Genomic DNA, 23,627 nt, shown 5'->3' with positions numbered 1-23,627 from the left:
TTGGCAGGAGAGGAAGCATATGGGCAATGGCACACGCACAGGAGGTTCCTCGATGCCAAGCAACACAGAGAGCTAAGGGCTAATGTTTTCCCCAGCACCTTGCTGTTGTGATAGGAGCTGGCAGCGGCCTTGCTTATAGCTATAGAATTTTTCATTTTGCAGAGCTCTGAATGTGATTAATGTTCTAGTTAAGTCACATAGACTTGCTGCTTCAGTTATATTTACAGCGCTAAGACAACATGCTTTTAAGTCACTGCATTCCCAAATGGTGTAGGCTAGACTCTTTTTCAGTTTTGATTCGTACTGAGTAAAAAGTAGAAGAAAGGAAGTTTTTCAGTTACATTTGAAGTAAATTTTCTTATGTTTATAGATGAAAAAAACATAAACCTGTCTGTAGATTCTAAGATGAATAATGCTATAGGGAAACTATACGTTACATAGGGCCCAAGCAGTCCTTTAGGAAGAAGTTAAATATTGATAATGTGGACAATGCTTGTATTTCCCTTCCAAATCGGTTTGCTGAAAAGAGCAGTGGTGGAAGGATGCCTTTTGGCTGTGGTACAGTTTAAGACATGTACCTAGTTAAAAATACAGACCAATTTCTCTTATTTTTCAAAGAAGAGGTGTTTTTCTGCCATAATCATTCACACTTCCACCCTTTAAAAGGCTGAAAAAGTTATACTTAAGCAACCGAACATTGATCCGTTTACCTATCGATTTGTGAAATTGGCATGATAATGGACTGCAGCGTCACCTCTGACCCTCAGGATTTAAAAACTTAATGGAAAGCACTCTAGAAACTCAGTGCCAGTTCAGCTTGCACTGACATCTAAGGCCAAATGCTCTTGGGAGTGAGGGCAGTTTGCTCCTAGAACAATTGTTTGCAAATTGGTGCCAGCTGCCTTAGGAAATTGCAGTCTCCAAGTATGGCTGTAGAGGCAGGGAGAGTGGTGAGGCAGCGCACAGCAGCTTGGAGGGAGTTGGCTACGCTCGTTCAGGAAATCTTCCAGGCAAATTGCCCAGGTCATTTCCTGGAATATCTTATTGCGGCAAACTGAGCCAGAGGATCCATTTATCAGGAGCAATGGCACCTGATTTGCCTTTGTACAAAAGAAAACTATTGAGGGTTTAAATCTGCTGGGCAGAGGAGCATCCTTCAGGCTGCTAATCTAATCTCTGTGTGCCTAACACTTGATCTGGCTCAGGCTGTCCAGCATCAGATAGAGCAACTGACTTCTGGGACAGAGCTGACTGAAAGGGTTTGGTTTCTGGCTAACAAACTGCGCTAACATGCGGCTCAGTGCTCACCCCGAGAAGGCACAGCAATGAGTGCATTGCAGACCACATTTTAGCAGCAATTTACTCCTGGTCAGAATCAGCCCAGGTTTTTGGCCCTGTTCAGGGGTGCAGACCACTTTTCTCCAGAAATCGCTGGGTGCAGCATGAGTCCTCCCCTGCCATTGAGGTAGCAGTGACTAAAGCACTTTTCTCCTGCTCCTAACCTGTCGTCACTGTGCATCTTCAGTGTGCACAATAAAAGGACAAAAAAGGGTTGTTTACACTTAAAGCAGTTCTCTGTCCTGTCTCAGTGCACGGCTCCCCCCAAACTGAGGGTAGGGCATGGACGTAGCCACTGGTCGTAGCTTGCCCGGTGACAACTACAGCAGAAAACTAATTCCTTAGATGTACTTGCTTCAGGTGTGTCTTTAGCATGGCAGAAATGAGAGGCAAAACTACAGAAGACCCTTTTTAAAATCACCAAAATAATTCGTTCAGAAAATAAAGGCAGGGAATCTGTCTGAAATTACATGACTGCGACGTCAAGAGTACCTCCCACCCAAAGGGACAGTAACATGGACAGCAAATAAAAGCAACTTCCAACATCATGCCTAAGCCTCACAGTTCAGATACAAATGCTGTGTCACTCAAAATACAAGTGCAACTAAAACATGGTCACCATTTATGCAACAGCAAATTAGAAGGAGTACATACTATTTTTACTCCTCTGTGTTCCCTGTATGAAGACAAATAGTCAACCCCATCAGAGCTTATGTCCTGTCACTGGTGGGAAGAGCATCACACAGATAATGGACTCGGGAAGGCACAGGTTTGTTTCTGCAGCGTCTGATTCCTTGGCCCCAGCCATGAAATCCAAACCCACACAGATACCCAAGTTCCCTGTGTAAGATAACACACCGGGAAAAGCAACCTGGTGAGCAGGAAGCTGCCTGGAGCCAGCCGGTAGGAAAATCTAAGCACGGAGTGAGAAGGGAAAGGATCTGAAGTTTCACCTCTAGCCAGCTGGAAAGCGTTTCTGCTACGGGGAAAACTGGCTACGTCACTTTGGGATGAGAATGCGGAGGCTGCGGGGCCTGGGGGGTGCTGTATCAGAGGAGGAGTCTGCTCTTACTCTATTCAAAACCAGCAGCAACAGCCACGTTTTACAGGCCAAGCAGCTGAAACTCATCCAAAATGTCTCCTGAGTGGATGCAGTGAGACCAAGTTCTGTACCCACCAGAAGAAATACTGACAATAACTGGCAATTTTGTGTTGTCTGGCTTGACAGCTCCCATGTTGCTTCAGATGGCTCAGCAGCACCTTTCTACAGCAACTTCATCTTCCTAACCTAATAGCAGCACAAATACAAGAAACGGATCTCAGTAACTGATCTTTGAATAACAACTACATAAAAAGTCTGCATTTATACTAAAATATTTATGCTGTAACTGAAGTAGGTGAAACCTCGAACTGTTAAATTGAAATTTCAAGTCTTTTTTTTTTCAGGACAGTAATTTCAGAAAGTTGCTCCCAGGCTCTGAACATTTTCCTTCTGGAGCAGACAGCATATAAAGTCAACATATAAAAGTCTCCTCCCTACTCAGGCAAAGTGCAATGAAGAAATAATTACAAAACTGGTACTAAAAAGAAAAATTTGGGAGACTTCTTAATACTTCTCAAAGTTACGAGCTACGACTCATACCTAATAATTTTTTGTTGAAGGAGAATTATCAGCAGTGCATGTAAGAGAGAGGTGGTTATCCTAAAAGGCAGTTAAGAGTCCTTGGCAAAAACTATTTAAATGAGAGAACGCAAACAAAGAAAGAGGATGCAAACAAACCCAAGGAACTGGTGGTTTTGAACCACCTGAGATGGCATATACGCAGGGTACCTCTTTTAAGAATCACTTGGAAATACGTGTATGTCGGTAACTTCCATGTGTGAATAACTATTTTATAATTTCATCAGATATACAGAAATAACTCTCTGAACACTACTTACCATTTGGGACATACTGAAATGCTTCATCTCTTTTTCTCTTTGAAGATACCATATCTGAGCCTTAATTTTCATTTTAAGGAGCTGCTGTACCAACTTAGCAATTATATTAAAAGCAGATGCTTGCAAGAGGCAAGAACCCCCTCAATAAAACAATGACAGCAAACTAAGCCCAGCCTGACTTTGGTAGATTTTTTTTTCTTTTTGTTATTGGCAGAGCTGTCAGTTTAACAAGTCCAATAAGTAATGTGAAGTACTTCAGGCTTCTGAAGGATTTTGGGAATCCTTCAGACCAAGGAGCCACTGCCACTTACCACCAGTTTAGGTGCCAGATTTTCACGACCTAACGTAAGGCACGTATGGGCAAATAGGACAAATAGGCCCACTAGCTCACAGAGATCACTTGGGCCTTCCTCCCATCCCAGCCTTCCTCTTCCTTCCTCCTCTCCCACCCATGCAGCCCAGCCCCTCCTTTTCTTTTGCTTCACTGCTTCTGCCTCTTTGCTGAGCTGATGAGCCCAGCAGAGCAAACTCTACTATCTCATATAATCTGAAATTCAACTGCGTGCCTAACACACATCAGCATCCCTCTGCCTCACGCCTTCTAGGCATGAGTCTCCCGCTCTTTGTTCTTTGCGCAGCAGAGACAGTGCTATCGACTACTGTCAATAGCAGCATGGCCAAACGATGCCTTCTGCACTTGACCAGGGGATGCGCGGGCACAGAAAGCGAGGGAGAAGGGGGCAGAGGGGGCTGTGTCTCCAGCACCAAGCCCCACAGTCCTGGGCACGGGTTCTGTTCGCAGCCAAGGCTCCCCTCAGAGCCAGGCTGGGGGCTGACACTTGCCAGAGCCTGGTTCTAAGTGGGTTCAACCACCACCCCTCGGTTTGGGAAGAGGGGAGGATTCAGCCTTACGGACCTTGCCAATTCGCTCATCCTTGGGCCAGGCAACACACCTGGGCTTGCTTTGTGATTTTTATTGTAGCCGTGTTTCCCAAACCAGGCCTGTGTAAGGCCGCAGCAGGGGGCTGCAGGTGCAAGAGAGAAATTCCCTGGCTGAGACTCGACACCATTCATTCGCGCTGGGATCTAGCTGCCTGCCCAGCCTACCCCCACCTGCCCCACAGCACGCCGTGGGGATCTCCTCTCTGGAGGAAGCACTGGAGGTGCAGTATCCTAAAGACTCATTCATGGAGGAAGAGGATCCATTTTAAGCTCATCTTCCTGCTACTCTCAACTAACTTCTGGAAATGCTAATAAAAGGGATCTCCACTTGGCTTCAGATCAATGGAAAATACACCAAAATGAAGATTTCACAACTACTAACAGGAGGAGGAACACGTTAACTGCTAACACAATGCCAGTAGTCAGTGCTCCACCCCTGCCCTGGGAATCTGAAAAGGCTTCAGTGTCAGAAATGGAAGCCACAGAATAAAAGGCCTGGCCTTTATCTCACTAGAAAATGTTATAAAAACACACCAGGAAACAGCTAATGCTATAAAGAAAAAAAATAACTCTGAGTTGTTTTTAAGATAAATTCATACAGCAAATTCAAGTCTGCCTTAAAGAGAAAGTAACCCCTACTCTGAGAATCTTAGAACAAAAAAAGCATGAGGGGTTTCTTCACTGATTGTTTAGGTTTTTCCTTTTGTTTTCCACTAATGCAAGGATCACAAATAATTGAAAGTAAGACAAGAACAGTTACTGTATTGTAATAGCTAGGAACACAAGGAAGGAATCCATTCAGAGCAGACATCTTTCAGCCATTTCTTACGTGAAGTCTCTTAAAAAGAGGTCTGGAAACAATCCTGTAGACCTTCCAAGTCGGTCTCTCCTCTCTGCTCCCTTGCTTCTAGAAACATGTACTGTTTAGCAACTTGCCCTAAGACTGTGCCATTTTGAGCCAAGTTGGACATGCACACAAACCATATCCTTACTAGAAGCCTTCTGGGCACGGTAAGTGCTCACTCATATCCCATCTTTTTAACAAACTGTAACAAAGCAACACCAAACTCTTTGTCATTCATTTTGAACAGCAGCAACATAACCGCTGTTTATACAGGGGAAGTAATTTCAAAATGCCATTTCAGAGGCCGCAGCCAGCAGGGTGCACAGCGCAGAGGCATGGAAGGGGGCAGAGTAATGGTGAGAGCACAGCAACTGCAGGAGAAAGTGAGGCAGGGAAACTGGGGAACCTCAACTAAGGAAAAAACCCCATGAGGTAACCAAGAAGTAACTTGGGAAATGGTTTTTATGAAAGAGTAGTACTCAGTATTACAGTGCTTATCATTAAACCCTCTCCCCCATCCTCATGACAAATATACTCACTCTCTTCTCTGTATCATTGTTTTCTAAAGAAGGGCAGAAATTGGAAGTTTGTACACGTACACTCCTTTGAAAAAACAGAGATACACTTCAGTGTTTACAATGCATTTGATAGGACAACCACTTTATTACAAAGAACAAACAATGCTTCGAAATAAGACTGATCAACTTGAATTGTACAAAATGTCAGTTTCCTTGTAGAGGTCATTAAGTAACAGGCTGTAAGACTAATAAGTTCACGTCAAATTCGCTATCCTGAAATATCAGATAAACAACAGTAATACTTATTATATCTTCAGAGTTTATGGCATGATCGTGTGCTCTACTCCAAACTACATTCAAAAGATATTGCTATAATTACTTTGAAAACACAAAGTGTAGGTTATTGTTCATTTCCACTTTCACAAGAACATTCTGAAGGTGAAGCTGTAGCAGTGTCTGCCAGAACTGGCATGACTGTCCTATACTTACAGTCACAACTTCCCTAAGGAGTTTAGTAAGCCTAGACATTTCTACAATATGGATGCTGTCATCTGATAGATTTCAGCTTCTGTTACATGTCCCTTAGCAATGTATGAAATAAATGGCTAACACAGATTTTCAAAGAGCCGATGTCAACAGTCTTCCAAACAAATTTAAAAATCAAACAATCGATATTTGTCTGATACCTAGTTGATAGGCAAACAGGTGGGATTTAGACATTATAAATACAGTTCTAAAAACAGACCACAAAGTGTATTTTACAGCGTGTACCACAATTTCATTTTAAAGTAAAACTGTGAGGAATTGAAGATTTGCATATGATCACTATTCAACGTCACCCAACTTGGACAAAGAAGAGAAAGTGACATCTTATGTCAAGTCAGCTGAGGAAAGCACACTTACAAGGAAATTATACCTTCACTGAAAATGCCACAGTTTTACCCTTTGGTAGTTGTGACATACCCACTGAAAAAGAAATTGTGCAAAGCATGTGAAACCAAGTGCAAAAAAACTCCACCCAGACATACCCAACAGATTTTATTCTTAAATAACAACTCTACAATCACAGCTATCAACCAACAAAATCAAAGCCACAAGTGTTTTCTCTAAAGGCTTCTTTCACAGTACTAATAAGAAAAACCAAGTTCTATTTTTCTAGTTAACAGTTCATGTGTACGGTATTTTAGTTATCAGACAGTATTGGTAGTGAGACCATACCTGATGAAATGGACCATTAAAACACAAATACTTTAAAGCCAGTTAACTTCAGGAAAAGTCCTATACATTCATACTATAAACACTGTTTAAAGTGAATCTGGGACATCTGTCACTGTCATAAACACAAGATTTGTCACTGGAGTACAACCACGTGTAGTACTCCTGTGCCACGATTAACACTATTATAGCGATTTATGGTCCCCAGTACTTTTCATATGCTATTATAGCATGTGATGTGTTGCGATAATTAAGGCTGTATCAGCACTTCCATTATAACCCTGATTTTCAGGGTAGCTAAAACTTGGCTATTAAATCTGCTCTGGAATACTTGAGCTGTTAAATCTCTAGTATTTTAGTGATACTTCTCCCATCAAACCAGGCACATAATTTCTTTTAGTTTATCTATTTACAAACGCTCTTAAGACAAATTTAACTGGCAGAGGCAAGAAATTCTACCTTGATGTACAGTCTTTTGGCATTTGGGGCAAAATTAAAGTGCAAAGTATAAACTTCATTGCACAGTAAATAATTTAGATTTTATTTTAAAATAAATCTTATTTAGGTGCCTCAATCTATTTATCTAGTGACCTTGTCCAACTCAGCCATTTTCCTCTACACTTTGGTAAACATAGGTTTATATATAGATACATAAATAGCATTTAAAATGTTTACCTTTATTTCACTACTGTGAACAATTTTTTTCTTTTAGCATAGGAAAGGATCAACCTATTCCTAGAAGTAATGCTTGTTGAATTTATCAGCTAGCTAGTTAATGTAAAATGATGCATAGTCAAAGGGAGATACTGGACTTGATTGGTAGAATATACTGGTAAAGCAAACAAGCACTTAAGAAGATTAACTGGAATAAATATGTTGAAAGTTGCCATATAATATGTGCAAAATTGCTTACCATGTATTCTAAACTTTGGTTAAAATTTTCAGATTGAAGTTTTACAGAAACATTATGGAAGCAACACAAGTGATTACAAACACAGGAATGAGGTAAGTTATTATTAGTGCAAAAAGCAAGCATATGCTAAAAGCAAAGCATATGGATTTAAAAAAAAAAGAGAATGAATCTCATGGAAGTTTTAATATGAGACCAGAAAGGTCTCTTGTAAACATTGGTATTTACAAGTTTAAGATTTGTACAACTACAAAAGGCTAATTCTAAATATTAGTAGTGCATTTACAATGAATTTACTTTTTTTGTAATAAGAGAAATGACTATGTTTATCTTTTTCCTTTTAAATCTTCAGGGGATATCTTTCAAGATTAAGATATTTGTTACAAATAGTAGAAAAATCATTTCTTTACAAAAAAAGTATATATTAAAATATTTATACATTTTAAGTTACTATATAATCACTGGAAATTTTTGCCTTGTACTCAGGCACCACAATGAAGAATGTGGTATAAGGAACTGAAACCAAACAGAATTTGCTGATATACCAAATATTATGAATTATCTATGCAAGATCTGTAGCAATCATGGGGACTCTACCTCAAATACTACTGCATGTGCTAATTTTTTATTTATTTATTTTTAATTTGAAACTGTGTTATTTTTGACATTTTAACTATCGCTACCAAAAAGAGCTACTGGACAGAGTATGGTCCTCCACCCCACCATCTTCAATATAGTTCTATATGGCACTCACACCTGAGCAAGGCTGTATAACGCTGATGTTTCAAACGTAAAAAAGGTTATATATTTTTTAAGATAAAAACAATGCAAAAATAAAATATTTGTAGCATTTACAAATAGTACAAGAATTACATTAAACACTACATTCAAAATGTGAGATTATGTTGTTTCTACTTTGAGCTTGACGTTTTCATATCTGCAAAAAGAAGGAGACATTGTTAAACGTTTCATAATTTCACATCGTGTACATGGTCAAACACTTTCGAACAACTACTGTTTCCGAGTTCTGGGATACAGCTCATAGTCAATATCCTTGCCAATTAAAGGGTTAAAACAGCATCGGAATAGTAAATGTTAGGGAAGACAACTTCTTCATTGTTGCTCCTCATCTTAGAAAAACACTTTAAAAACCAAGCAGCTGTATTCAACAGTTTGCTTTCAACCACACCCTGTGGATCCCAGCCCACAAACTGAGAGGTCAGCTAAACCCAGCCAACGGTTCACTGCTCCCCGCAGGGGTGGGCACACTCCTCTCGCCCTGTCCTTCCTAACCTTCCACCTGCTCACAGGACCTCTTGCTGAGCAAAGCCAGCTCCCAACGAGCAGAAAGCTAAGCCGGGAAGGGGGAGGAGTGGGATGAGAGGAGAAGTCAGCAAAACATCTTGTTTTGAGCCCCTGGATTGGCTTACTTAAAAGATGAGCCAGAACTGCTCAGGCTAAAAAATAATCTTTATTCCCATCCTCAACTCATCATGAGCCTGTAAAAATTCAAGCGCGGGGACAAGAGGACAAAACCTGTTCTAGCATAACAGAGACTTTAAAGTGTATATGTGACACAAAAATGCACCTTACGAAAAATTTTTCTAATAAGGAGGGGGAAAAGAATGGAAAAAAAAAACAAAACAAAACAAACCAACTCATTACACCCATGCATGTAACTGGATTACTTCTTATTAGAATGAAAAACTTCTGAGCTGAAGCAAAGCCCAAGGAAATCAGAAGCTTACTAGGCTTTTATTATTTGAGGGACTGGATAAGACTCAATAACCAACACTTCAGTACTTGCTTGTCTTTGCTTGTGAACAAATACAAAAATTTTTTTTTAAATGTTATGCCAAATTCAACAACGAAGTTTTCTTAAAACTTCTCTAAGGAACAAAACAACATTTCAAGAACTTCACATGCACTGCCAAGAAAAGTGTTGGTTCTAGAGACACAGTACGCCATTTTCTCCGCCACAGCTACAGCCCAGTTAAATGCTGCACCTGACCCTGACTTTACCTTGAAGCCATCGAACTTGTGTGGCTGGTCCATATCCTCTCTCATTCTTTGCAGAAATTCTGAACACTATAGCAGGTCGGGAAGTGTAATCAACATGAGCATTTGAAAGCTGGGCAGTAGTCACTATACACGATGTTTTAAGACCACAGTATATTCTCATAAATACAAGCTGACTTGGATTTTCCTGTAATTGTGTGGAACGGATTGCTAAGTATGCAGAATATTCTAAAATATTTCCAGAGGGTGAAGCAGGAGGCTCCCAAGAAAGATGAATACAGTCTACACTCTGAAGAAAAAGGGAGAAAATATGATAGTATATAGGTAACCATTAGATGCTTGAATATACATATAAAAAATATAAAAATACCAAAAAAAAAATCTAAATACCATCTGAAAATTCTAACCTAACATCATCAGTCTTTGGAGGTAAGGATGTGTCTTTTGACTTTTTTTTTTTTTTAAAGCACGGTAAACTCCTATAGATTTAAGGATGCAGAAAGGCAAAATCATGGGGAAGCTATCAGATGACTGTGTATCTGGTAACGTAACGATTAAGTCTTAAAATAATTCTTTATATCAAATTTTTTAAAGAATATTACATTAGGCAGAATTAACCAAGTAAGCATTTGACACTATTTTATATGACAATTTTAACTTGAAAAAAACCACAACAAACCAATGAAAACCAAGAGTTTTGATATTAAGCTTGTGACCAGAATTTTATACATCAGAACTAGAATTAGCTATATTTCTCACCTTGGTGATTTTGACTGTTGAAGGAGCTCCAGGAAAACCTGGAATGCAAGTCTTGAATTCACTGATTTTACTGAAAGGCCCAACACCACAGCCATTAATTGCAGCAACTCTGAACCTGTACACTGTGCCTGGAAAAAGATCCTGTTTCTTAAGTAATCTGTAGTCTGGTACATTTGCACTTTCCATCTGAAAATAAAGCAACATTTGTGTTAATTTTTAAAATACTCTAAACAAAATTAGCCTAAAAAAAAAAAAAGGGTAGCGATAAACTGAGGTTAATAAGTTTAATTGAAACTGAAAATCTAATACTTTTGTACTTAAATCAGAATTTTCAAAAAGGTTCTGACTGAGGCACTAGCTCACCTCTAAACAGGTGATCTAAGATGCCGTATGAGACTACATCTCTAACCAAAAAACCGCCCCCCATTTTTCAGTCATTTAAATTGAACTGCAGCTCTTGGTTATTTTTACTCGGAAAAGTAAAAGCAAAGTAGCATTTCCAATTGTACAGCTCATGATTTAATTAGCATTCTCTTCTGTCCTAAAAAATATGTTTCTTTCAAAACCAGTTATTCCTATAGTTATGAGTTACAATTTGATGCACAGGTAATCAAAATGTTTTTAAAGAAAAGCACTGTAAGTTAGTAACAAATGGGTTTCTGAAACATTATGTGTTACTATACTTCCACGTTTAAAATACGCATTGATGCATCATTGAAACTCCCAATGGAACTATTTTCCTTCTGAATAATGTATAAGAAATCACAGTCAATGTAAACACTGCAAAACATACTACGCTCTTTAAAACTAAGATATGCAATATTTATAGTGAAGTGCTTTCAAAGAAAGTGTTCTGTTCTTTTGTTTCTGTCTCAAGAAAACATATACCCATTGTTTTTGTTTCTAGTTTGCTAGGACATCATTAATTTACACTTTCACCATCAAAACCGCAACATTTTTGCAAGTTTCACAGGTATAGCATTTTCATATATAAACTTACATATGCAACAACAATAACTTGGAGAAATCTAATACAAAACCCACTACAGTTCTGTATCTAGTCTTTTTAAACAGCCTAGCGTATGTCTTACTAGTATCTTTAACAATTTATAAGCAAAGATTCTGGAAACAGAGAAGAAATGTTGATCAAAACATTTCAATGCTATACTGAAATAACATATTAAAAAGTTGTGGATTTTTTAGTTTTTAAGAATTTTTATTGGTTTGAAAGTTCACCAAGTTTAAAATTCTCCCTAAGGCTAGAAATAGAAATACAGAAAGAATTAGCAATAGCACAGTAAGACGTTCTATATTATCACACAAAAACAACAGAAGAAAATTTATCTGGTTTAGGAAATAGTATGAAAAGGTGAGCAAAATACACAAGGAACTACTGGTCACAAAATACAAAACTTCTATAAGCACCAGATCCTGTTGCAGTATCACAAAATCTCACATTTTGTTGTCAACCGAATGAGCAACAGATTCCAAAAGACATATGCACAAGTTATGTCAGAGAAGAACTAGCAGCTACCTTGTTAGAGATGCTCAGTGTTTCCTCTGGCAGCAAGTAGAACTGGCTCACCACAGCACTGTTGTTCTTAAAAATTCCGACGTCGTACCACTGCCGGTCTTTTGTTTTCACCGGTGCCATCTGTCTTTGTGGAGTTTTCTAGTATTTGAAGAACACGTTATGCAGACTACCCACACTTCAATGTAATATAAAAAAAACATTAAGACTCTAGTATATGTAAGAGACAACTCCCTTTTATACCGGTGTTACTTTCTTATACTTCAAATGAATATGCATGTATTATTAAAATACTGTTCAAAACCAACTGGTTATTATACACTGACTCAGACACAGTCCATCATTTAAAAAAAAAAACAACAAAACAAACACTTGGGATGTCACTGAAGACATTCTAGTTTAAACAGGGAGGGGAAGAAGTTTAAAGCTGTAGAACTAGGTGTCTGTAGCAGCATGTAGTTGTGAGTTAATTTCGCTCAGAGGTCAAGAAGTTCCACAAAACGGTCTGACATCGGTAGCTCTACCTGGGATTCAGCCATCCCTCAGCCCCAAACACACTCTCTTTCAAGCTGCTGCTGAATTCACTTCCAGCTGAGAACAGGGCCTCTGCTGTGGCACGGGGCGATGGCAGATGAGGGCATGGGACCTGTTCCTGATTGACCCAGAAAGACAAACCGTCTTTCTTGCTTGTCTCCAGGCACCAGGGAGGGTGCTTGCATAGTGAGCATGCCCAGCACAGATAGGCCATGATCCTGCTAGCATGGAAAAGGGGCAGGAGTGGCAGCTGCTCTTGGCAAAAGCACCCCAATCCTTTAGTAGCAGCTGCTTCTTCCCATCCTTAGTTCCTCTCTTTTGGTGGCAACAGTGGCACCTTGATTTTGTGTATTAAGTTGTAAGCAGGTGAAATAGGAAGCATTTACTTTTTCAGGCAGTATTTACAGCTTGCATAGCCAGTCCCCATCTCCTCTAGGGAAAAACATCAAGATGTCAGTTTAGTTATGTTACAAACCTATAGATCAGCAGCTAACACTAGTCTGATCTAATACATACTTAATTTTAAATTCAGTTGTGCATACAGAAAAACATTTTACATTTGCACATCATGCAGCAGAGAGACCATTCCACTGTGCCAATCGAGAAAAATGATTCAACAGCTGAAACACATACTTGGATCTCCTCCCAACTACACAACTGCTACTTAGACTCAAATCAAACCCACACAATGCAATTAGTTTTACAACAGAAATGTTTACCCCTGTATTATTCACTTCAAACCCTAAATATACATTGCTTTTCTTTCAGAGATATAATTAAAACAGAAGAGCCCTTACAACTAATCAACAGAACAATAAATAACAGCAACTTCATTATACTTTTTCAGACTTACAGAGGAGTGTGAATCATTTGTCTGTCCAGTATTGACCCTTGTCGAAGGCATGAAATAAGCAGTTTCAGCAGCTAGAAACAAAAAGTTATATTTAAAAAGCTTAAGTGATACGAAAAATTTAACACAAAGTCCATAGAGTATGAAAGTTGACCTCAGCAGCCATTTACAAGTACTTGTTGCAAAAGTATGTCTCAGACTTCTTTTGCATGCGTTTCTATTTATAACACAAACAACTACTTTTGGCTTGCATCATATTCACAGAACAATCCTAAGAGCCTGGCATTGCAGGCTGCTACAGATAATACAAACAGAAGGCAAGACTCAGAAAACCCTAAAAAGTGACAGAATTATGAAATCAATATAAAATATTTGTGAACAAATAATCTAAATACCAGATTGAGGCACATACTGATGACACTGTATGAATAGTCTAAGCATGAAATCTTAATTCGAATGCACTGTTTCTGACATCAATACAGTCTGAATCCTGAACATGAGCAGTTAATCTTTAAACAATCCTAACAAATGGGAAAAGAACATTTATTACATTTAAAATGGAATCTTAAAAAAAGAGAAATCAAAGCACATAAGCATATGAGCAACACAAGGGAATATTAGTATTCTATACTTGTGTTTCTGGGTTTTGCTTTTAAAATACAATACTGTTTGGTAAAAATCACACTACTCATACAGTGTCAATAAGAGAATACAGTTCTTTAGTTAACACTCAAAACAATAGCAAGCACAGCCTGTTGATATTCACGAAAAACAGAACTTGAAAAACTACCAATATGTTTCATTTCTGCATCGCTGCTTACTTCAGATATTTCAAGCAGACTGTGAAGAGGTCACCACATTTGACTAGTGGTGAGCTAGCCACATGAACTTGCCATATCTCTTACAGAGGTCAACAGTTTAAAATCAAAATCATCTAAGGTTACTATTTGTAGCCTTTTGCTGACTAAATAAACAGACAATCACCTGATGAAAGCAAATGCACTATGGGCACCAAAACGGGCTGCCACTGCTATTTAGAAAATGGGCTACTGCATAAATGAAGATTTAAAAGACTTTCCACTTAAAAGAAACAAAGTGGCTTACAAACATATAAAAGGAATATCCTGATTAAAAGATGTTTAAATCATAGCAGAGATCATCCAGGCTGCCCAAGGTCCTCAATGCCCAAAGCCCTCTCTCAATCCTAGGTACTAGTCAAGATGGGAATCCCACCACACTAGAGGAACTCTGATGGCCTTAGATATATATGGCTCAAAATACAGTATGTGAAACACATTTCAAACCTTCAGATTTTGAATTGAATGTTGTTAGTGAAGTTTCATCTTTAACAACTGCCCCATTTGTACTTGATGATTCAGTTTTAACAGCCTGCTGGGTTACCATAGTTTGTGTGCTGGAGACAGTACTGGATACAGAAGCATCAGGATTTACAGATTGTTTGTCCAAGTCATGTAATTCACCTACATTTGCTGAAGTCTGAGGACCTTAAACAAAAGAAAATATTAACCAGAATTCAATATTGATAACAGCTAACAAATCTCAACTTGATCTAATGGTTTTAGCTTCATATAAAACCAGAGTTTAGCTCATATTTAGGTTAGAATAGATCTGATCATATTAATTGCTAATGCTTTCTTTAGGTATGTAACTTCACAAGAGTCTGTCTGCACAGTCATAAACAAATATATGCAAACAGTTATATTTAAACTGCGATTTCATTTGTTTTAAGCTTGCTATTCTATATCTATTTGGTTATGAAAGGATTACTTTGGGAAAAAATCCTAATATAAAGTATCCACACAAATCAGTATCACAGATTTATACAATCAACTTAAGATTAACCACTGTGGAAGTCTGTTTCGCAGTTAGCACTAAGATCCAAAATTTCCATACTATACTTAAATTACACTGTGAAGAAAATGAAAATCCAACAACCTATAAATCACATGAAAGTCACATATATCAGGTCACTGAGCCTGGATTCACCACACTGAACTTAAAGCACTTCAGTGAAATGCCTAAATCAGTGCCTAGTCATCTTCTAGTTCTTCTACAGTTAGAGAAACATGCTCCTCTCTACGTTGCCTAAAATTTTACATTGGCTAATAGGTTTTCACTATTAACAGACAGAAGTAGTGTCAAAGAAAGCCTGGAGTTACTATCAGCTAAGTGTGGTAAAATGAATCTGACCCTGTCAGTCTGTTCTTTGATGTTAAAAATGGCTATTTATGTTTAAAGAGACACATTTGCCATCATAATAATGAATATACTGAGAATTTCATGTCCCTTGCAACACTTCAAACTACTTTTCATTTTTCCTCATATCTTCTAAAAATATGTACAGTAATAACTAGAAAAAAACAACTTGTGCTAAACTGCAAAGGCATCTAAAATAGTTTTAAATTGCAAGACATAAATAATCTTATTTTATGTTTATGAGATTAATTTTAACTCTTTTTTATTAATTTTTATTCTACTGTCATCTTACTTGAAGTACAAACAGGCAAAAGAGGAGGGGCATTTGATTCTTTGAATCCTGTAGCATCTGCATGGTTTTTCATAGTCTCCTGTGTAATCTTGTTTTCAGGTGCTGCAACCTTTTCTTTTCCTTCTACTTTTAATAATGAGTTGGATGAAAGGGAAACTTGGACCTAACCAAAACAACACATTTGTTAATGTTTAACTGCAAGTTCAGAAATTTCAGTTGCAAACATGGCATGAAAATGCTTGCTTGAAAACAACGAACAAAAAGCTTCCAACAAATCCCCCTAGCACTTTAAATTAAAACAAAAACCCAACCTCACAATCCACCTTATCTTAGCCATTATAAAACAAAGACTGAAACTCTAAGTTGATTTGGAAGCGTCCCTGACAAAAACTGAATTTTATCTGAGAGTGAGCTCACATTCTTATGTTATTACATGGAAGTTCATTGACGCTTACATTCAGTCTATTGGGCGGACTTGAGGGGATGGGAAAAATCACAGAGAGGCTTTCAACCTTTGTTTTCCTGGCACATACCTAAGATATTTCTACTATTAGTAAAATTTATATTACTTCTACATGTGTTTTCTTCTACAAGAATACATTAGGAATCCCACACAGACCTGAGGCCTTAAATGATTAAGAAAAGGTCTAAATTTCTAAAAACGTGATCCTTTAGCCAAAGTTTGACCTCCATCTTTTTTTTAAACTGGCAGAACAGTGAAACATGTACAACTGCACAACCAGAATAGATAATAATTGGGTTGTCGTGGTTTAACATGTGTTTTGGCAGTTCTCTTGCTTCCCACACTACTTTGCCACTTAGGCATTTTTCAGTTTACACTTACGTTATTAGGAATGACATTATTTGTTTGGCTGGGATGATCCACCTTCATTTCTGGATAAGGGACACTAGGTAATGACTGTGGACTTTGATGTAGAGAAGATCCACCTTTCAGGTAAACAAAAGCAAATTCCAATCAGTTACTTAAAACTTCGTATTATGTAAGTTGAAATCTATTCCAGTAAGCAAGAGGGAGATCCGAAGCTGCCTGAAGGAAGATTTGGTCGTAAGACTGAAATGAAACTGCATGGCCAGTCAGATAAAAACCCTTCCTCACTGTTTCCTTTCTCAAATCTTGCCCAACACTGTACAAATCTCTTCATATTCAGACAGCTGGCCAAAACTGACAGAGACAAGTTAGAGACGAGTTTTCCATAATTATGACGCATGCATTTTGGGAATAACCAAAGAAATAGGGTCTCTCTCAAAATGATTTTTTAAAAAACAGACTCATATTAATTACTTATGCAATCCTCTGCTCTACCTTTGTACAAACATTAGCGTAATGTGATCTGACTACTACCTTGTGAACTCAGCACTGATGTCTCGGGAACCCCAGTACCAGGTATTCCAGCCACTGATGGCACTGGTGAGTCAGCTTGTAATTGAAGAAGGTATCCTTCAACTGTAGGTACTTCATCCCATTTCACTTGAAAAGAGTTGGTTGTAGCTCTAATCAGCTGTACCTGTGATGGTGCTGGAGGTTTCTCTACAAGGAACCAAGAAAACACAGATGGTATGCTTGGAATTGCCCTCCTTTATCAGTTTAAGAAGTATCTATATAATACAAGCAAAATCAATAGCTCCTTGGTCTCTTATGTACAATATACACCAGATTCAACAACAGTTGTCAAAGGTGGCAAGTCAAGTCAGAGCATTATAAAGTGCCATTCCAGAGTGTTCAAAAATGCTGAAGTTTTCATGCTTTATTTTTTAATGGCTCTTCTGCTGCCAGTAAGTCTTTGGGTTGTATATACATCATGACAGGGATTACAGAGATAAGAGATCCTTGTCCTTTCCTAAAAGGCTGCATGCAGCTCTTTGGCTCCAGAAGCTTTACGTATTCCTGGAAATGATTCACAGATGACTGCACTTCCTTTTTGCTTGCTCCCTGTAGTTAAAGTGAGCCTTCCCTCAAACTTCTTTTGCAGAGGCTGAAGCCTAGGCATGATTCAATGCCAATGATCTGTTCCTCTCACTTGCCTTGATGCCTGACTAGGCTGCACTCTCAAGCATATCCCTCCCTTGCTACGCTTTTTCATCTTCTGACCTTCCTGAGGGGAGAAAAAAAAGAAGGAAACACGACCTCCTAAAAGTTTCACAATCTCCAGTAACCGTTCTCATGCATTCGCTTGAGCAGGCAACAACTCCCTCCAAAAAGTACTATCCTAGTTCCCTCTCTCTCCCAATATCACCCAGCTACTAATGAGTGATTAGTGCTCCAGAATTCCCTTCAGCTCCAGGGAACAATTTGGTCCTTTCTCAGATTTGACAGTATCTTTTTGCAGCCCAAGAGATGAGGAAGCAACAGCAGCAATGATCCCAAGAGAAGGAAGGGTATGGTAAAAAAGAGTAAGTAGCAGCAGAAAAGATCACTAAGAAGAGAGGCCAGCAACCTTGAGTTTAGGTAAAACACTCTTCAGCATCTTGTATCTACTGACTATGGCATGCAATGCAGAATCTAGCCAGAACTTCCAAAGTTCTTCTAGGGGTTTTAAGCAAGCCTTCCTAATTTTTTTCAGTTTAAGTTATAGCTGTAGTCTTCAAAATCACAGTGAAGCGTAGTTTATTTAACTAAGCTTTACAATTTAAATAATCTTTTAAGTTTGCTACAGCTTTAGATGTTCTGATCATCAACGATGCCAGCTTCCCATATGTTAATAAAATACGGAACACAGGACAAGTCTCTTACTTATTTCTGACTCACCAGTATCAAGGTACCAAAGATCTTTGCAGCAAACTTGATTGTTCCAAGCTTTTCTGTAACCATCTCTACCACTCCAGATATACAGACGAGTGCCAACTGCTACAGCACAGTGTCCTGCTCTTGGCCCTGGTAACAAGTTACTTTTGTCCTCCTGGCAATCTGAGATCAGACCTATCCATTCTGTGGTATCTAGTAAATGAAACTCAAAAAATTTAGTTTCTTGATGTTTTCCAAAACAAGCAATACAGATGTTAATACACTTAACTGCTTAGAGAAAATGAAAATAAACCACCTCTGTTTTTATAGACAATTGCATTTAAATTTGCAGTATTACAAAGAGAAAGTCACTTTCCAATTAGCTTCCAAGATACGATCAATTAATACAGGATTAATTTTCTGACCTCTGGTTGTCTCTCTCAGGTAATATAAGACCAGAAGTTGAGGATTCAGGGATAGTACTATCACATTTAGAAAAAACTCATTTCAGGATCTGTCTCTTGTGCTCTTCTATAAATGAAGAAGGAGTATTTATATTACTTAGTATTAAAGTAGCATTAACAAAGATTCACAGCAGCAAACCTGCTGAATGTTCCAAGAAAAGAAGTGATTTTTTTATTATTGTTGTTTAAGAAAGATGTAAAAAACTGGCATCTTCTTTAGTCAGCTAGGATTACAACTGTGTATCCTAAAACTTTTCTCAGGGTCTTCAAAATCTTTATTCTACCCTTGTTAAGAAAGTATTAATTCAAAATGCCCGCTCCCAAAAAGGCAGAAACACTAACCCAAATTAAGATAAGAAAATGAACCGGTACATTTCCATTCACCATCACGAGCAGAAATTTCACCTCCTGCTGACTGTGGAACCCATCCACCAAAAACATACATTCTGAAATACAGGAAAAGAGGGAAGAGGGAAAAAGAAAAGAAAAGCCAATTAACATCCAGATCTGCTGCATGTGCTCTCTCAAAGTAGGACAAAACAGACAATTTCCAGTGCTTTACAGTTCTGGTTTACAGCAGATTTTATTTGCATCTACTCTCTTTAGAAAGTATTGTTGCAGATGTCTACCTTCTGAAATTTTTAGGTAAGTTAACTGATTTTAAAAAAACAAACAAAAAAACCCCAAACTCCTCAAACAACTTCCAGAAACAGGAGTTAATACTGTATCTTTTTACAAACCACCAAACTGCTAATACTCTCCAAAAATCACATATTTACACAGAATTTCTATAACCCTTTACTGCAGACCTCTCAACAAACCATTCTAAAATTAGAAGACCAGTATCTAAGTCAGGTATCAAAATTTAAAAACACAATGCAGGCTACAAACCACTAACATTTTAAGTAAATAATAAAAAGCTAAGCTGTTGGATCATAAGATACAAACCTTTCACACTTCTTTCCCCGCTTGCCTCTTTCTCCTCATACCAGCTTGTAAACTGATATAAAATGGACTGAAACCCATGTTTAAAAGTCCATTTTATCGATGCTATCTGCCAAAACAAACCATATTGGCAAGAAGCAAAGTAATGAGGAACAGACTACAGAAAAACTGACCCACAAAAATGTGGAATGGTTTTGCCTAGAACTAGTTCTACTCTTTGGGCAGCTTCTTTGCGTAGCTAGTTCACTGTGTCACAGACACAGAGGCACTCGAGTCGGCTCCTGACAGAGCCAGCTCAGGTCCAGCTGAGATGGCCACAGAGTGCACAAAGGTGCATTAAGAAGCATGGAAAGCCGCTTATGGGTTGGGCAGATTGTCCTGCTGGGTGGAAACACTGACAGTTTGATACCCTTCAATTAACAACAGTACTTTTTCATTTCCACTGAGGCAGAATAACAGAAGCAGCAAAGTACTCTACAGGGCTCATGGTTTATACTGAGCAGTAGTGGATAAGCATCATCATTCTCCTACTAGGTGTACCTTTCTAGAGTTGAGCTTTTAACAACAGACATACTTGTTTCCTATTACATTGGCCGTATGGAGACTGCGAGGAAGTGGTACTGTCCCTTTAGTTTCTGGTCTTGACCAGGTCATGGTTTCTAAAAGAAAAAGAATAAAACCCTTCAAAAAACTTGTTACTGTATATTTCACTACCTGGATTTTAGGAGGGAACATACCTCTAACATTCAACAAAACAAAATTTCACCTTTTTAATATGGCCACTTTAAGAAAGAAGGCACAATAACAAGCACTTAAAACTTCTTTTAAAATTCACAGGAAATACTGACAAACTAATTGTTTATCAGTTTATCAAAAAGATATATTATGGTTTCATTATGGTTATTCAACATGGTTATCATCATGACAGTCTTTAAAGCCCTCTAAGGAAACAATCTCACAGTTCAACCAAAATCAGTAAGGATAATATATGCAAACAATGCTGTATCTATTTAATTCCAAAAATTACAAAAGGTTAACGCTGTGGTATAAGTCCCAATAATATCTGCACCACATCACAACATTAATCATTATATACTATAACTTTTCTTCTTAGCCAGTAAGGCCCCTGCACTGACTTCTACTGGCAAATCAACTCACCTATGTCAAGTTCCCAGAGATCATTAAGCCGACAGCCACACATCCCTCCAAAAATATACATCTTTGGACTTCCCAAATCTTTTCTGCAGTATACGATGGCTGTGTGAGATTCTCGGGGAGATGGCAAGATCCCTTTGGTCACAGGAATACTCCAGCCGACAACGCCAGAACCGTGTTGCAGCTCCAGTTCATAGAAATCATTTAAATATCTAGGGTATTATTGTCAAAGCATGGAAAATTCACTTAGAAGCAAGATTACAAGTGAGCTTTAAACCCTGACCACTTCCAAGTATTCTTCTGTCTTGGGAGAGTGCAGAATTTTAAAATCTCAAAACATTTGATGCCATTGTGGACAGTACCAAAACTAAATGGATTTAAAACAAAAAAATGAACTATTATAACTTGTTGCCTCTAAGGAAACACACTTTCATATCATACTTGATACACCATATTACATGAAAGAAATACTCAACATTGGTAAACAAAATTCTTGGCAGAAATTACTACATATGGACAAATTTGGAATAAACAGCAAATGACGTGGGACATTAGAGATTAATTTTGGCCACTCTAAGGCAACAAAGGTGACAAGAAGCTGTTTCTTTTCTGATGTCTTCAGGCTGGCCAACAGAGAAGTAGCCATTTGTTGCTGAATCTATTGGTAAGTTATTTTTAGATAATGGTCTTTGAATCTTGGCATTCACACCAGGTACCTCTTGTTTACTGAGCTTAAGATTGCCAGTTTGTAGTTCAGTGGATATAAGCACTCTGAACTGCAGGCAAATGGGGATATAAAACTTCAGCATTATAGCACTGTTTGTCAATAATAAAGGTAACTTCAGCTGTTACTTTAAAAAATTTCCAGATGAATTCATAACTATTTTCCACAGCATTATAGAGGAAACTACTATTGTGAATTCCCTGATGACTCATGAGACTTTGCTGATTTAAGCAATTCTAACAAACAAACCATTCTTAAAAATGTCACCCAAATACTAGGAAAAATACCAAAGTCTACTCAGGTTTCCCTCCAAAAGTGTCAGAGCTGTCAGTCAGTGTTACCTATTGTAGGATTAGCAGAGAAATATTTAAGCTTCTTAGCATGTAACCCCTTCACTGCACACATAATCCAAATGTGACTACTTGGTATGCAGGACACCCTCCCTAGAATGCTCGTCTTCAAAGTTGTCCTGTCTAGTAATTTATTTTTAAAGACACTGAATTCAAACCAAATCAGCATACCTGGGAACGTTATTATTTGAATCCTCACTTTCATTTGCCAGGCCACCAAATAAATAGCACTTGTTACCATATAAAGAAAAGCTGTGGCCAAGTCGAGGACAAGGTGGTAATCCAGTAGAAGGAGCTTGAGGTTTTACTTTTTTCCAGAGCCATCGACTTGCCTTAAAGACAAGAAAAACATATTCAGAAACATCTTCATTTATAGTTGTTCATAGTCAACAGAATTCAGATAACATTAACACTCATATATTTTCTGAATTATTCCTAAGGGAATGCCAGGCTTTTCTTAGGATACACATTAAAAAGGACACATAAGAGCTAACCTTCATAAAACATTAAATATTTTACACTTTATTTAGACCAGATGGAAGTCTCTTTTTCAAAGTTATTTAGATTTTCTCCATCTTCACAATCTATTTAAAGACACTATTCTTCCTGGAGCACAGCAAAGCTCATCTAACTTTCCTCTGCAGTTGGTAACAGGAAATATGTTTGTTCATAAATAGATAAATAAAGTAGTCCTCAAAACTGAAACATCTTCATACATTTCCTACCTGCAATTCATATAAATCATTACTGTATCTTCCATATTCAACCATTCCTCCAAAAACTAGTATTCTGGTACCATCACAAACAAATCCATGCGCTGCACAGCCTGGAGGAATATCTCCCCTTACAGCAGGAAGGAACCACTGATTTGTAACTATAGTAGAGAAAAAAAAAATAAATTCAAACACCAAGAAGGAAAGTGTATTTTTAAACACTTCTGCTTTCTAAAGAATTACCTTTTACCTGTAGATAACTGTGAATGGGCTGTTTGTTTAACACTAAGTTGTTTCAATTGAATTAAGACTTTTTTTTAATAAAAAGAAAAGCAAGTACATCTATCAAACCAATGTTACTCAATATATGAATGAGCACATGAGGTCACTGTAACTCAGTCAGTTACCCAGGATCACCCAGCAATTTAATGGACTTGCCAACAAAAGAGGCTAATAAGGAACATAAGTGCAATTCCACGAGAGAGTTAACTATGCTAACTCAGAGGGAGCTAGCCCTAGAAACAGAATTATTAGAGCTACAGTCATGGCATTGTGCCTGGACTTAAGAGCCCTATTGAAAAACTAATTACACTGTTCTAGGACCCATGTTAGTATCTACAGAG

The 23,627-nt window shown here is 38.0% G+C and overlaps 1 protein-coding gene across 1 annotated transcript; it reads right to left on the bottom strand.

The window, feature by feature from the left end:
- Nucleotides 1-8,113: 8,113 nt before the first annotated feature.
- On the bottom strand, nt 8,114-23,169 carry HCFC2 (host cell factor C2). Its single transcript, XM_009708206.1, has 15 exons — nt 23,017-23,169; nt 22,463-22,623; nt 21,221-21,429; nt 20,637-20,721; nt 19,460-19,563; nt 18,678-18,866; nt 17,274-17,459; nt 16,755-16,858; nt 15,911-16,073; nt 14,706-14,906; nt 13,405-13,475; nt 12,021-12,158; nt 10,487-10,672; nt 9,731-10,016; nt 8,114-8,645 (listed from the first exon to the last, which is right to left on the bottom strand). Exons 1-15 carry the CDS (start codon nt 23,059-23,061, stop codon nt 8,620-8,622), a joined length of 2,154 nt encoding a protein of 717 aa, XP_009706508.1. The 5' UTR covers nt 23,062-23,169; the 3' UTR covers nt 8,114-8,619.
- Nucleotides 23,170-23,627: the final 458 nt, after the last annotated feature.

The sequence above is a fragment of the Cariama cristata genome, unplaced genomic scaffold (assembly GCF_000690535.1).
Source record: "Cariama cristata isolate BGI_N322 unplaced genomic scaffold, ASM69053v1 scaffold3229, whole genome shotgun sequence".
Classification (NCBI taxonomy): Eukaryota; Metazoa; Chordata; class Aves; order Cariamiformes; family Cariamidae; genus Cariama; species Cariama cristata.
Note: the sequence above shows the minus strand (reverse complement) of the source record. Positions and strands in the feature narration are given on the sequence as shown.